Source organism: Carcharhinus amblyrhynchos, chromosome 7, assembly GCF_965287045.1.
Source record: "Carcharhinus amblyrhynchos chromosome 7, sCarAmb.v2.hapA, whole genome shotgun sequence".
NCBI lineage: Eukaryota > Metazoa > Chordata > Chondrichthyes > Carcharhiniformes > Carcharhinidae > Carcharhinus > Carcharhinus amblyrhynchos.
Genome location: NC_137330.1, coordinates 120,976,014 through 120,992,263, shown reverse-complemented (window position 1 = coordinate 120,992,263; position 16,250 = coordinate 120,976,014). Strand labels below are relative to the sequence as shown.

At 45.0% G+C, this 16,250-nt stretch overlaps 1 protein-coding gene across 1 annotated transcript in view; it reads right to left on the bottom strand.

Moving 5' to 3' along the window:
* LOC145345571 (putative tubulin polyglutamylase ttll-15) overlaps positions 1-16,250 on the bottom strand; it is a 117,171-nt gene that overhangs the window by 45,375 nt on the left and 55,546 nt on the right. The window contains 2 exon segments of the mRNA XM_080193408.1: positions 12,892-12,963; positions 13,640-13,709. Coding sequence (XP_080049534.1) covers positions 12,892-12,963; positions 13,640-13,709 — 142 coding nt within the window.

Below are 16,250 nucleotides of genomic sequence, written 5' to 3'. Positions count from 1 at the left end.
CTTAAAAATATTTAGCGAAGCAGCCTCCACCACTTCAACGGGCAGAGAATTCCAGAGATTCACCACCCTTTGAGTGATGAAGTTCCTCCTCAACTCCGTTCTAAACCGCCCCCCCCTTTATCCTGAGGCTGTGCCCCCTAGTCCTACTGTCCTTTCTGAGCGGGAAGAGCCTCTCCACCTCTATCCTATCCATCCCATTCAACATCTTATACGTCTCAATGAGATCTCCCCTCATTCTTCTAAACTCTAACGAGTACAAGCCCAGTTTATTCAGCCTCTCCTCATAGTTCAACCCCCTCAACTCCGGAATCAGCCGAATAAACCTCCTCTGCACTCCCTCCAAGGCCAAAATATCCTTGCGTAAGTGCGGCGACCAAAACGGCACACAGTACTCCAGCTGCGGCCTCACCAGTGCCCTGTACAGCTGTAGCAAGACCTCCCTACTTTTATATTCAATCCCCCTCGCTATGAAGGCCAGCATCCCATTCACCTTCCTGACCACCTGCTGCACCTGCAGGCTGGGTTTTTGCGACTCATGCACAAGGACCCCGAGGTCCCTCTGCACCGTCGCCTGCTGCAGTTTTTCGCCACGTAAGTAATAGTCCTTCCTACCATTATTCCTACCAAAATGGACAACCTCACATTTGCCAACATTAAATTCCATTTGCCAGTTCCTGGCCCATTCGCCCAGCCTATCTAGATCCTTCTGCAGACTCTCCACACCCTCTGCACAATTTGCCGTTCCAACAATCTTGGTGTCATCAGCAAATTTCGACACCATACACTCGGTTCCCTCCTCCAGATCATCTATATAAATGGTAAATAGCTGAGGCCCCAGCACCGACCCCTGGGGCACTCCACTAGTCACCAATCAAGGGTACTGGAGGATCTGGCCAAGGTAGACTGGAACGAGTTACTTGTGGGGAAAACTACAGAAGAGCAGTATCAAAGATGAAATGCAGGCCCAACATGTTCCCTCTAGAGTAATAGGAAGGTGTAGCAAACCCAGAGAACTATGGATGACAAGAGACATTCAGACCACAATGAGAAAGAAAACAGAGTCTTTAACAAGTATAAGGGGAAGCATTAGTGGTGGTCTCTCCAGTACCCTTGATGCCTCTTGAATGTTGTTGTAGAATGTGCTTCCACCACCTCCTCTGGCAGCATATTCTAGGGATTCACCGCCCTTTATGTGAAAAACTTGCCCCTTACATCTCTTTTAAACTTTCCCTCTCTCACTTTCAACTTATGCCCTTGAGTAATTGACCCTTCCATCCTAGGAAAAGGACTCTTACCATCCACTCTATCCAAGCCTGTCATAATCTCATAAATTTCTATCAATTCCCCGTCATTGTCTAATGGGAACAATCCAAGTTTGTCCAACCAGTATAACATTGAAAAGCAATCAGGTCAGAATGGTGGCCATTACAGAGACTTGGATGTCTCAGGGACAGGACTGGGTACTTCAGGTGCCAGGATTCAGATGCTTCAGGAAGGACAGGGTTGGGGACAAAAGAGGTGGTGGAGTGGCACTGTTGATCAGGGACAGTATCATGGCTGCAGAGAAGGAGGATGCCGTGGAGGGACTGCCAACAGAGTCATTGTGGGTGGAAGTTAGGAACAGCAAAGGGTCGATAACTTTGCTGGGTGTTTTCTATAGGCCGCCCAATAGTGACAGGGAAGTTGAGGTGCAGATAGGGAAACAGATCCTGGACAGATGTAGTAATAACAGAGTTGTCATGATGGGAGACTTTAATTTCCCAAACATCGACTGGAATATCCCAAGGGTAAGGGGTTTGGATGGGGAGGAGTTTGTTAGGTGTGTTCAGGAGGGGTTCCTGACACAACACGTGGATAAGCCTACGAGAGGAGAGGCTGTACTTGACCTGGTGCTGGTTAATGAACCAGGACAGGTGTCGGATCTCTCGGTGGGAGAGCATCTCAGGGATGGAGATCATAATTCTATCTCCTTCACGATAGCATTGGAATGAGATAGGATCAGGCAGGCTAGGAAGGTGCTTGTCTGGAGTAAGGGGAAATATGAAGACATCAGGCAGATAATTGGATGAGTAAACTGGAAGGAGGCGTTCTTGGGGAAAAGTACTGAAGGAGAGTGGCAAATATTCAGGGAATGTTTGACTGGAGCTCTGCACGATAACGTTCTGATGAGACAAGGAGGTTTTGGTAGGGCACGGGAACCATGGTGCACGAAGGTTGTGGTGAACCTAGTCAGGAAGAAAAGAAAGGTGTATAAAAGGTTCAGAGAGCTAAGAGATGTTAAGGATCTAGAGGAGTATAAGGCTTGTAGAAAGGAGCTTAAAAAGGAAATTAGGAGAGCCAAAAGGGGTCATGAGAAGGCCTTGGCAGGTAAGATTAAGGAGAATCCCAAGGCCTTCTACAAATATGTAAAAAGTAAAAGGATGAGAAGAGAAGGGATAGGACCTATAAAAGGTGAAGGGGGAAAAGTCTGTGTGGAACCGGAAGAAATGGCAGAGGTGCTTAATGAGTACTTTGCCTCGGTATTCATGGTGGAAAGTGATCTGGGAGGTTGTACTACAGGTTTGCAGCAGACTGAAAAGATTGAGTGTGTGGATGTTAAGGAAGAGGATGTGTTGGAACTTTTAAACTCTATCAAGATAGACAAGTTGCCGGGACCGGATGGGATGTACCCCAGGTTACTGTGGGAGGTGAGGGAAGTGATTGCAGAGCCCCTGGCGATGATCTTTGCGTCGTCGATGGAGATGGGAGAGGTTCCGGAGGATTGGAGGATTGTGGATGTGGTTCCTATTTTCAAGAAAGGGAACAGTGATAGCCCGGGAAATTACCGACCGGTGAGTCTGACCTCAGTGGTTGGTAAGTTGATGGAGAGGATTCTGAGGGACAGGATTTATGAGCATTTGGAGAAGTTTAGAATGATCAGAAATAGTCAACATGGTTTTGTCAAGGGCAGGTCGTGCCTTACGAGCCTAGTTGAGTTCTTTGAGAATGTGACTGAGTACAGTGACGAAGGAAGAGCGGTAGATGTGGTTTACATGGACTTCAGCGAGGCGTTTGATAAGGTCCCCCATGCAAGACTTCTTGAGAAGGTGAGAGGGCATGGGATCCAGGGGGCTTTGGCCTTGTGGATCCAGAACTGGCTTGCCTGCAGAAGGCAGAGAGTGGTTGTGGATGGGTCTTTTTCTGCATGGAGGTCGGTCACCAGTGGAGTGCCCCAGGGATCTGTTCTAGGACCCTTGCTGTTTGTCATTTTCATAAATGACAAACAGGATGAGGAAGTGGAGGGATGGGTTAGCAAGTTCGCAGATGATACGAAGGTTGGTGGTGTTGTGGATAGTCTGGAGGGATGTTAGAAGTTGCAGCGGGACACAGACAGGATGCAAGACTGGGCAGAGAAGTGGCAGATGGACTTCAACGCGGATAAATGTGTAGTGGTCCATTTTGGAAGGACCAATGGGATGAAGGAATACAATATCAAGGATAGGAGTCTTAGCTGTGTTGAAGAGCAGAAGGATCTTGGTGTCCGGGTCCATAGGACTCTTAAATCGGCCTCGCAGGTGGAGGATGTGGTCAAGAAGGCATATGGTTTACTGGCCTTCATTAATCGAGGGATTGAGTTTAGGAGTCGGGAGGTAATGCTGCAACTTTATAGGACCCTTGTCAGACCCCACTTGGAGTACTGTGCGCAGTTCTGGTCACCTCACTATAGGAAGGACATGGAAGCTATTGAATGGGTGCAGAGGAGATTTACAAGGATGTTGCCTGGATTGGGAGGCATGCCTTATGAAGATAGGTTGAGGGAGCTGGGACTCTTCTCCCTGGAGAGACGAAGGTTGACAGGCGACCTGATAGAGGTTTATAAGATGTTGAGAGGAATAGATAGGGTGGATTCTCGGAGTCTATTTCCCAGGGCTGAAATGGTCGCTACGAGAGGACACAGATTTAAGGTGCAGGGAAGCAAGTACAGAGGAGATGTTAGGGATAAGTTTTTCACTCAGAGGGTGGTGAGTGAATGGAATCGGCTGCCATTGGTGGTGGTGGTGGAGGCGAACTCGCTGGGGTCTTTTAAAAGACTTCTGGATGAGTATATGGGATCTAATGGGATTGGGGGTTATAGATAGGTCTATGGCTTAGTAGGTATAGAAGTGATCGGCGCAACTAGTGGGCCGAAGGGCCTGTTTGTGCTGTAGTGTTCTATGTTATGTTCTATGAAAGAATACAGCGGTAGCACATTTCAAGGGAGTAAGACAAAACTGGAGGGCCTCTAATTTAATGCCAGCGGATAGGAGACAGAGGGTGGTGGTTGATGGTAAATATTCATCATGGAGTTCGGTTACGAGTGGTGTGCCTCAGGGATCTATTTTGGGGCCACTGCTGTTTGTAATTTTTATTAATGATCTGGATGAGGGTATAGTTGGGTGGATTAGTAAGTTTGCTGATGACACCAAAGTCGGAGGTGTGGTAGATAGTGATGAAGGGTGTCATAGTTTGCAGGAAGACTTAGACAGGTTGCAGAGCTGGGCTGAGAGGTGGCGGATGGAGTTTAATGCGGAGAAGTGTGAGGTAATTCACTTTGGTAGGAATAACAGATGTGTCGAGTATAGGGCTAACGGGAGGACTTTGTGTGGATGAGCAGAGGGATCTAGGTGTATGCGTACATAGATCCCTGAAGGTTGGGAGTCAAGTAGATAAGGTTGTTAAGAAGGCATACGGTGTCTTGGCGTTTATTGGTAGGGGGATTGAATTTAAGAGTCGTAGCGTTATGTTGCAACTGTACACAACTCTGGTGCGACCGCACTTGGAGTACTGTGTGCAGTTCTGGTCCCCACATTACAGGAAGGATGTGGAGGCTTTGGAGAGGGTGCAGAGGAGGTTTACCAGGATGTTGCCTGGTATGGAGGGGAGGTCCTATGAGGAGAGGCTGAGGGATTTGGGGTTGTTTTCGCTGGAAAGAAGGCGGCTAAGAGGGGATCTTATTGAAACATATAAGATGATTAGAGGTTTAGATAGGGTGGATAGTAATAGCCTTTTTCCTCTGATGGAGAAATCTAGCACGAGGGGGCATGGCTTTAAATTAAGGGGTGGTAGTTATAGGACGGATGTCAGGGGTAGGTTCTTTACCCAGAGGGTGGTGAGGGATTGGAATGCCCTGCCAGCTGCAGTTGTAAATGCGCCTAGTTTGGGGGCGTTTAAGAGATTGGTGGATAGGTTTATGGACGAGAAGGGATTGGTTTAGGTTAGTGGGTCATTGTTTTGTAACTGGTCGGCGCAACATCGTGGGCCGAAGGGCCTGTTCTGCGCTGTAATGTTCTATGTTCTATGAGTATTAAAGGTAAAATGGATGAGTTAAGGGCGAGGATTGACACATGTAATTATGATACAATAGCCATCACAGAGTTGTGATTGAATGAGGGGCAGGATTGGCAGCTCAATGTCCCGGGATATAGAATCGTCAGATGAGACAGAGGGAGATAAAAGAGGAGGGAGCATTGCATTATTAGTTAAGAAGGCAGTTACTGCAATAAGGAGAGATAATATCTTGGAGGGGGCATCAAATGAAGCTTTGTGTGTAGAGCTTAGGAATAAAAAAGGGACAGCTACGCTGCTCGGTGTTTATTATAGACTCCCAGATAGTTAGTGGGAAATTGAAGAGCAAATACATGCACAATTCGCAGAGGGGTGTAAAAATAATGAGGGTAATTATATTAGGTGATTTCAACTTTCCCAACATTAACTGGGATAGCCATATGTTAAGGGCATAGATGGAGTAGAGTTCCTAAAATATACACAGGAAAACTTTGGTCAATATGTAGAGGATCCAACAAGGGAAGGAGCTGTGCTGGACTAAATTCTGGGGAATGAAGTCAGACGTGTCATTGATATATCAGTGGGAGCATTTGGTGACAGCGACCACATGATTCAATTCAAATTTGTTATGGGCAAAGAAATTGACAAGTTGCAGAAAAAGATTTTGGATTGAGGGAGAGTAGATTTTTACAAATTTATGCAGGATCTGGCCAAGGTAGACTGGAACGAGTTACTTGTGGGGAAAACTACAGAAGAGCAGTATCAAAGATGAAATGCAGGCCCAGCATGTTCCCTCTAGAGTAATAGGAAGGTGTAGCAAACCCAGAGAACTATGGATGACAAGAGACATTCAGACCACAATGAGAAAGAAAAGAGAGTCTTTAACAAGTAAAAGGGGAGGCATTAGTGATGGTCCCTCCAGTACCCTTGAAATCAATTAGAAGAGCAAAGAGGAGCATGAGAAAGTTCTGGCTGGTAAAAGTAGGGGACATCCTGAGATATTCTGTAAGTATATCAATGAGAAGAGAATAACCAGGGAAAGAGTAGGGTCTATTAGGGATCAAGGGGAAAATCTGTGGGTATAGGCAGAGGACATTGGTGGCGTGTTAAACGAATATTTCACATCTGTCTTCACCCATGAGAATGAGGGGGTAGTTATGGAACTCAGGGGAGAGACTGTGAGGCTCTAGAGAAAATTATCATAGGCGGTGACGAGGTATTGGAGGTATTGGCAGGTTTGAAAGTAGACAAATCTCCAGGTCCGGATGAATTGTCCCAGGCTGTTGTGGAGGCAAGGGAGAAAATTGCAGGGGCTCTGACCCAAATTTTTAATTCTTCCCTGGCCACTGGAAGGTCCCAGAGGACTGGAGAATGGCTAAAGTCTTCCTACTATTTAAGAAAGGTTGTAGAGACAAGCTGGGGAACTACAGACCAGCGAGTCTCACCTCTGTGGTTGGGAAACTACTGGAGAAGATTCTGAAGGTGAGAATCTATCTCCATTTGGAGCGGCAAGGTTTGATCATGGATAGTTACCATGGTTTTGTCAATGGGAGGTCATGCCTAACAAATATGATTGAATTTTTTGAGCATGCAACTCGATGGGCCGCAGGGCCTCTTCTACACTGTAGTATTCTGTGATTCTGTGATTCTTTCTTCATAGTCCATATCCTTCAAATCTGGCAGCATCCTGGTAAATCTCTTCTGCAACCTTTCCAATGCATCAACCTCCTTCTGGCAGTGCGGCGACCAGAATTGTACACAATACTCCAAATGCAGTCTAATCAAAGTCCTAAAAAGCTGCAACATGAGTTTCCAATTCCTATACTCAATGCCCGGCCAATTAAAGCCAGCATGTCATACGTTTTCTTGACCACCTTGTCCACCTGAGTTGCCATCTTCAGAGAACTGTGGATCTGCACATCTAGATCCCTCTTTATGCTAATATTTCTAAGGGCTCTACCATTTACTGTATATTTTCTTTCTGCAGTAGGCCTTCCAAATCACATCATCTCACATTTGTCCAGGTTAAATTCCACCTGCCACCTTTTGGCCCTGGTCTCCAGCTGACTTATATCCTGCTGTATCCTCTGACAATCCTCCTCACTATCAGCTAATCCCCCAATTTTATTGCTAATTTATTTATCAGACCACCCACATTTTCCTCTAAATCATTTATATATATTACAAACTGATCCTTATGGAACACTGTTTGTCACAGACCTCCAGTTAGAAAAGTACCCTATCCTACTGCTACTGTCTGCTTTCTATGCTCTAGCCAGTTTAGTATCCACCTTACCAACTCATCTCAGATCCCATATGACTTCACCTTCTGTAACTGCTTGCCACGAGGAACCTTATCAAAGGCTTTACTAAAGCCCATGAAAACAACATCCACTGTCTTCCGAGGTCAATTTTTCTTGTCACTTCTTCAAAGAACTCAATCAAGTTTGTGAGATGTGACCTCCCCTTCACAAAACCATGTTGCCTATCGTTAATAAGTCTATTCTCTTCCAGATGTGAGTACACTCTGTCCCTAATAACCTTCTGCAATAATTTCCCCAGCATTGATAGAAAGCTCACTGGTCTGTAATTTCCCAGATTGTCTTTTCTGCCCTTCTTAAACAGAGGAACAATGTTAGCTACTCTCCAATCCTCTGTACTTTGCCCATGGCTAAAGAGGCTACGAATATTTTGGCCAAGGCCTTAGCAATTTCTTCCCTTGCCTCTCTCAGTATTCTGAGACTTGTCCACCTTTCAAAACCTCCAAAATCTCCTCCCTTTTTATCTCACCATGTCCTAGAATGTCAACATCCTCCTTTCTACACTTGCCATCCATCACATTCTTCTTCATTCATTAACAGAGTGAAAAGCTCTGGGACATTTAAATAGATTTTCGCTGTGTTATTGAATGAGTGTGTGAGGCAAGCAGGTAGGATGGTAGGTGGCAAGGTTGTGGGTGGCCAGGTTGTGCGGTAAGTAGGGTGGCAGGATGGTAGGAAGGTAGATGGCATGGTGAGTGGGTGGACAGAGTGCTAGGGTCAAGTCAGAGGTTTCAAGGGGAGTCAGATGGTTGGGGGGAGTTGGAGGGACCTTCTCCCTGTCACCCTCCAACTTCTCTCCAACTCTTCCTGGGACACCTACAAGATGATGGCACTTCATATTAGGTCATCTGCCCAGCCTTTTTACACCATTTTCTCTTTTCCCTTCTGCACAAGTACACAGAGCTCACCTCAGCCTGAAGAGTGTTATAATAAAACAAACGGCACATGTACGCTATTTCCCGGGTGGCGCATGCACAAGCGGTCTGAGGTTTGTTGGGAATCTGAGTTCCCAATCTACGAGCTGAAGGTGAGTATTTGAGTTTCACCACAGTAGTAATCCAGAGGCCCAGATAATGCTCTGGGGGCATGGGTTGAAATCTCATTATGGCAGCTGGTTAATAAATTAATAATTCAGGAATTGGAAAGCTAGTCCCAGCAACTGTGAAAATATCATCAGTTGTGGTAAAAACCCATCAGGTTAACTAATGTTCTTTAAGGAAAAACTTCTGCCATCCTTGCCTGGTTTGGTCTATATGTGATTCCAGTTCCACAGTAATATAGTCGACTTTTAATTGCCCTCTGAAATGACTTAGCAAGCCACTTAGTTCAAGGACAACTGAATGGACAAGAAATGCTAGCCTTGTCAGCAATGTTCAGATCTTGTGGAAGAATAATTTTTTTAAAAACTTCCAATTCAGAGTTTGAGGTTTTTTTGGAGGATTTATGACACAGGAAATTGTTCATCAGAAGATGAAACTTTCTGGGCAATTCCGGTGGAGTTGGGATTTCTGAGGTGTCCAGAGTATGTCAATTTGGAGATGGGAAGATCTGAGCTATTATGTTAAGTTGGTATTGGTGTAGCTATTAATGCACTTTGGTTTGTTCAGCAAGTGCTGCCCAATCACGGAATCACATCTAAGGGTAGATGCTTGTTTTGGGTTTTTCAACGCGTGGACTGGTTGAGTACAGTCTGTACTCAGTCTACTGTGAACGACTGAAAGAGCACGTTAACATGGAAACATAGAAACTAGAAGCAGGAGTAGGCCATTCAACTCTGGAGCCTGCTCCACCATTCATTTTGAGCATGACTGATCATCAAATTCAATATCCCGATACCACCTTCCCCATATCCCTTGATACCTTTAGCCCCAAGAGCTATAATAGAAACATGTTGTTTGATTTAATCACTGGGACATATAGCCTATGTAGCTGGCACTGGACCGGTACTAAAATTTATATACAATTTTGTTTAACTATATGGTAGGCAAAATGCATCTTTGGACAGATGCCAGCATCCTGTTAGTGGACTGTATCATTCGCATAACCACAGCATTGGAGCAACATGAAATAGCTTCCTTAACCTGTCGCTCATTTTTGTTTTCAATACTTTAGTCAGGATTTTACCATTGCGTTGTGCCTGATTTTGCGACAATAGGATTCCTGGTGTGTTCAGCCTCTCACTGGAAATGGGTGAGAGGCAGGTTAGTTTATGGAAATTTATTTAAATAAGCATTTCAATGTCATTAGCAAACCTGACGCTCAATCATCCGGACTCACCCCTCTTCGTGACCTTGCTGGTAAACGTTCTCGCTGGCAAGGAATAGACATGCTCTCCATGAACGGGGAGCAGTCGACTTGGCTTCAGTGGTGAAGCTCACTGAGGCCCCCCGGGGAGGTCGTGGGTGAGGGCAAGAAGGCACTCTTGGGCAGTGCTAGACCAGCAGTACCATCCTGGCATCTGGGCAATGTCTATAGGGCAGTATTTATTTCAGCGGACAGGACCAATAGGAGAAGGTGCCAGTGGGGGGACAGGGGGTGTGGTCCTAATGGGAGGCAGTGAAAGGGAGGGCAGTGGGACGGGGTGGGGGCCTGTGATCGGTCTGGGTGGCACAGAAGTCGGTGGGGATTGCATCTACAGCCACAGGCCCCTGTAATTGCAGGGGGAGGGGAGCTGCTTCAGGCTGCCTGCAGTAGCAGCAGAATGTAAAAACATACCCAAAAGACGGAGCTGAAATGCTCCCAGTTTCAAGAACCAGCACTTAGGCAAAAAATGGGAAAATACCATCTTTATCTTTCCACAACAATTGGAGATTGAATTTTTCAGGTCCAAAACGGGCAGTCTTTGGCCCATTTGTGAGTTTGTGCAATACACAGGAAACAATGATCTGATCAGCATAGCCAATGTTCAGCATGTTCATCTTTATATAATGTCATTCTTGAAGAATTAACCACGAAAGGTGAGAGCAGCTGAGGTACTGCTTGAACAGTACATGCATTTATTCGGTCTTAAGTGGCACTTTGTAATTGATGCCAACAGCAATTGACAAACGTTAGCACAATTTGCCAAAAATAACCAGGGTAAACATGGATAACGTGAGCAGTAGGAATTGTACTTATAAAACTTTGATTGAGTTTCTAACATGATTGAAAAATCAGCATGATTCTGCAGAAGTAGATATCACAGAATATTTACCAACAGAATGGGTTGGGAGCTATTTGATTTGATTTATTATTGTCACATATACTAACATGCAGTGAAAAATATTGTCTCTTGTGTGCTATAGACAAAACATACTGTTCATAGAGAAGGAAACGGAAGAGTGCAGAATGTATTGTTACAGCCATTGCTAGGGTGTAGGAAAAGCTTAACTTAATGCAAGGTAAGTCCATTCAAAAGTCTGACAGTAGCAGGAAAGAAGCTGTTCTTCACTCAGTTGGTACATGACCTCAGCCTTTTGTATCTTTTTCCCGATGGAAGAAGGTGGAAGAGAGAATGTCCGGGGTGTGTGGGGTCTTTAATTATGTTGGCTTCTTTTCCGAGGCAGGGGGAAGTGCAGACAGAGTCAATGGATGGGAGGCTGGTTTGAGTAATGGATTGGGCTACATTCACAACCTCTTGTAGTTTCTTGTGGTCCTGGGCAGAGCAGGAGCCATACCAAGCTGTGATACAACCAGAAAGAATGCTCTCTATGGTGCATCTGTAAAAGTTGGTGAGAGTCGTAGCTGACATGCCAAATTTCCTTACTCTTAGTGGCAATTGGTAGGCTTTCTTAACTATATTGTAGGCATGGAGCGACCAGGACACGTTGTTGGTGATCTGGACAGCTAAAAATTTGAAGCTCCTGATCCTTTCGACTTCATCCCCGTTGACAGCCCAACAATTTGATTTGATATCCTATTGAAAAGATAGACAACACCTCAATGGTGCAAGCGACTTGAGTGCCCCAATATTGTGTCAGGCTGGATCATGAGCTCAAAAATAGGGAGTTTTTTCTTCTTTTATATAGAGCACATCTGGAGGACAGTGTACAGCATTGGTCACCTTAGTTAAGGAAGGGTGTAAAGAGTTGGAAGCAGTTCAGAGAAGATTTACCAGACGAAGGGCTTAAATGAGCAGGTTATTATATAAGAGTAAGCAGCAACTTGATTGAAACATATAAGATCCTGAAGTGTCTTGACGGGATGGAAGTGGAGAAGTTGTTTCCTCTCGTGGGAGAATCTAGAACTATGAGTTACCATTTAAAAGTAAAGGGTCGCCCATTTAAAATGGAGACCAGGCAAATAGCTCATGAGTTTTTGAAATTCTCTTCCTGAAAAAGCAATTCCAGCAGAATCTTTGAATATTTTTAAGGCACAGGTGGATAGATCCTTGGTAAGCAAAGGAATGATACGTTGTTGGGGCTAGGTGGTTGTAGATTTTGAAGTTACGATCAGATCAGCCACGATCTCATCAAATGGCAAAGCAGGCTGAAGGGTCTGAACAACCTACCGCTGTTCTTTAAGAATAACCAACTGACCCAGAAATTACTAAACAAGGACAAGAAAAAAATGAACCATCCCATTCTAATATTTACCAACTGAACCATTTACCCTCAGGTCATCAAGACTTTCTAACCACTAGCCCTGAAATGGAGCCAGAGGTTATTAAGGTAGGAGAATCATAATTTCCTCATTTTGTTTGACTGATATATACATTGCAGAAAAGAATCATTCTGTCACTTACCTTAAGATCACTTCTTAGGATATTTTGGCCTTGGAGGGAGTGCAGAGGAGGTTTACTAGGCTGATACCGGAGTTGAGGGGGTTGAGCTATGAGGAGAGGCTGAATAAACTAGGCTTGTACTCGTTAGAGTTTAGAAGAATGAGGGGAGATCTCATTGAGACGTATAAGATGATGAATGGGATGGATAGGATAGAGGTGGAAAGACTCTTCCCGCTCAAAAAAGACAGTAGGACTAGGGGGCACAGCCTCAAGATAAAGGGGGGGCGGTTCAGAACGGAGTTGAGGAGGAACTTCTTCACTCAAAGGGTGGTGAATCTCTGGAATTCTCTGCCCGTTGAAGTGGTGGAGGCTGCCTCGCTAAATATTTTTAAGAAGCGGGTTGATGGGTTTTTGATAAGAGAGGGGATTAAGGGTTATGGGGAGAGGGCGGGAAAGTGGAACTGAGCCACGACAGATCAGCCATGATCTTATTGAATGGCGGGGCAGGCTCGAAGGGCCAGATGGCCTACTCCTGCTCCTATTTCTTATGTTCTTATGTTCTTATGTTCTTCGTAAATATAGACCCGCAGGGGCTTGATGGAAGTCAATATGGTGTAAACACCAATATCAAATTTCCTGTGTGAAGAAAAGCTGTTGTGATAATGTGAAGTTGATAATTATACACAGGTCTTACTGTAGTACACATGCAGAAGTTACCCACCTCTACTGCTACCTCTGGCAGCTTGTCCCGGACACACATCACCCTCAAAACAACAATAATTTGTAACTATGTAATCTTTATCACAATTAAGTTCCCTAAGGTCCTTCATAAGACCATTATGAAGGAAAATGGCAGGAAGCCACATATGACAATTTAGGGCAGATGGCCGAAATATTAGACACAGAAGTAGATTTTCAGGAGTGGCTTTACGAAGGAAAGTAGGGAAGAGAAATTTAGAGAGGGAATTCCAGAGCTTAGGACACTAACAGCTGAAGGTGCAGCCACTAATTGTGGGGCAATCCAAAGTAACCGATGCACAAGAGGCCAAAATTAAAGAAGTGCAGATATCACAGAGGGTTGTGAGGCTGGAAGCGATTACAGAGATATGGAGTACAAGGCAATAGAAGGATGTGAAAATAAGGATCAGACTTTGAAAATCAAGGTTGCGTTTGACTGACTGATAAAGTAGGCCATTGGACACAGAGGTGACAGAACTTGGGGTGAGCAAGTAAAAGACAATGCTGTGATAATATGAAGGTGATTCAAGGGTAATATAACAATAATGGAACAGTATTACTGAAATGCTCTTGCCTTCCATCGATGAGTAGTGGATGGGTGATAAACTCTTGCAAGAAAGTTCCTCGAGAGCTCAGTCCCAACTCTAACCAATTAACAAGAAAATGCTTATCATTAGACGGCACTATTTTCGGTCAACTATGGAAATGCAACAGCACTTTTAAATTGACCCACATACAATAGAGATAGAGAGAGGAAGTGTATAATAGACAGAAACACTTAAGTGGATGAAGGGTTTATATGGAGGATCTTTTTCTGCTGGTAGGAGGATCCAAACCTGTTTGGACTTTAAACTGGTGTTATGGGATTTCTTTCTGTTTTATCCCTGTCCAAAGCCGGCATCTCCACATCAGGAGGATTTCTATCCAGAGGACACGGATTTAATTGGCAAAAGGGCTGATGGGGAGATTACGAGAATTTTTTTTTCCATGTGAGTTATTACAATCTGGAATGCTCTGCCTGGTTGAGTTGTGAGACCACATTCGGTGGTAACCTTCAGAAGGAATTGGATAAATACTTGAAAAAGAAAACTTGTAGAACAATGGGGAAAGGATAGGGAAGTGGTACTACTTAGATAGCTCTTACAAAGAAACCAGGCTGAATAACTTCCTTCTGGGGACTCAAGGATTCTATACTTACATAAAGCCAGAAAAGATTTATGAGAATATTTCCAGGGATGAAGGACTTCAGTTTTATAAATAGGCTGGAGAAGCTGGGGTGTTCTCCTTAGAGAAGGTTCAGACAAGATTTAATAGAAGTTTTTGATTCGATTTGATTTATTATTGTCACATGTATTAATATACAGTGAAAAGTATTGTTTCTTGCACGCTATACAAACAAAACATACTGTTCATAGAGAAGGAAAGGAGACAGTGCAGAATGTAGTGTTACAGTTATAGCTAGGGTGTAGAGAAAGATCAACTTAATGCAAGGTAAGTCCATTCAAAAGTCTGACAGCAGCAGCTGGAGAGAGGGGGAAACTATTCCCATTTGGCAAAAAAGAGTTGAGAATCAGAGCTCTGTAATATATGGTCATTTGACAAAAGAATAACTGGTGGCGGCATCAGAAAAAACCTTTCATTACACTGCCACAGTTAAGGATCTGGAATACACTGTCTGAAAGTGTGGTAGTGGCAGATTCAATTGTGGCTTTGAAAAGGGATTTGGATAAGCAACTCAAAGAGAAAAGAATTGCAGTGGTATGGGGTAGAGGGTGGGGGGGTCTCTAATAGAACCGACACAGACACATTGGGTGGAATTTTACCAGCACGTCGCCCGAGGCTCATAAGATCCCACCCAAGGCCAATGGAGAATGCTGCTCTGCAAGCCTACCCACCTTGGAATCAGGGCAGGCATGCCGGTCAAATTCTGTAAGAAGTCTCACAACACCAGGTTAAATTCTGGCCATAGGGTGGAATTTTACAACCTCATCGCACCTGTTTTGCGACGGGAAAATCGGGTGTGATGCAACTTGCAGGAAGGGCATCCGTTTTCAAACCCATTCCCATTTTATCGAGAAAAATAATCAGCACGATTGGGACCTCGCCCAAAATGGGCGAAATGTCAATTTGTATTTTTTTGCATTCATCACAATGTAATTAGCGACCTTCATTTCCGATTGTCCCAACTCACCTGCCTCAAGCACCTCATTCGCTGTAGCTGGAACCTGTGAGGAAAACGTCTCAAGTATAAAAGTTGGATTCAAGCGTTGGAGCAGTGAGGGTGAGCGAAGAGGTAAGTCTCAATGTTCAAACTGTTCTGTGGAGAGGGAGGAGGGGTTTGTGGCTGCCATATTGCATTTAAAGTCAAGGGGGCCTGTGAGTGTATGGAGGGTGGGGGGCTATTATTGTTCATGGGGTGTGACTTTGAACTCTCAGCACGGACTCAGGTCAGAGCACTGACTCTGGGTCCTAGTGCTGGCAGCAGCAAGCAATATTGCCAGTTGTGAATGGGCTGGAAATTCTTTAAAGTGGCAGTGCTACAGACTCAGGACTGTCTGGGGCCATTACTCATGGGTTCTGGGTCTGTATTTGTAAGTGGGGGGAGCTGTGTTGCCATTCTGGGGGGCTGCAGGGCATATATGGGGATTATGTGTTGCTGGGGGGTTGTGAGGGGGGGTTTGGGGAGTGTGTATTGCTACGGGTCTGTGGAGGAGGTGTGAGGACTGAGGAGTGCGTTGTTGGGGGTCTGTGGGGGTTATGGGGAGTGTGTTGGGGGATCTGTAGGGGGGGTAGGGAGAGTGTGTTGTGAGGGATTTGTGGGGGGGGGCGTTATGGAGAGTGTGTGTTGTTAGGGATCTCTGGGGGGGCATGAGGAATGTGTGTTGTTGAGGGTCTGTGGGAGGGTATAGGGAGAGTATGTTGTTAGGGACTGTGGGGGGGGCGTTATGGAGAGTGTGCATAGTTAGGGATCTCTCGGGGGGTATGAGGAATGTGTGTTGTTGAGGGTCTGTGGGGGGTATGGGGAGTGTGTGTTGTTAAGGATCTGTAGCAGAGGTATGGAGAGTGTGTGTTGTTAGGGATGTGGGGGGGGTATAGGGAATGTGTGTTGCTAGGCATCTCTGGGGCAGGTAAGAAGAATGTGTGTTGTTGAGGGTCTGTGGGGTGGATGGGGACAGTATGTTGTT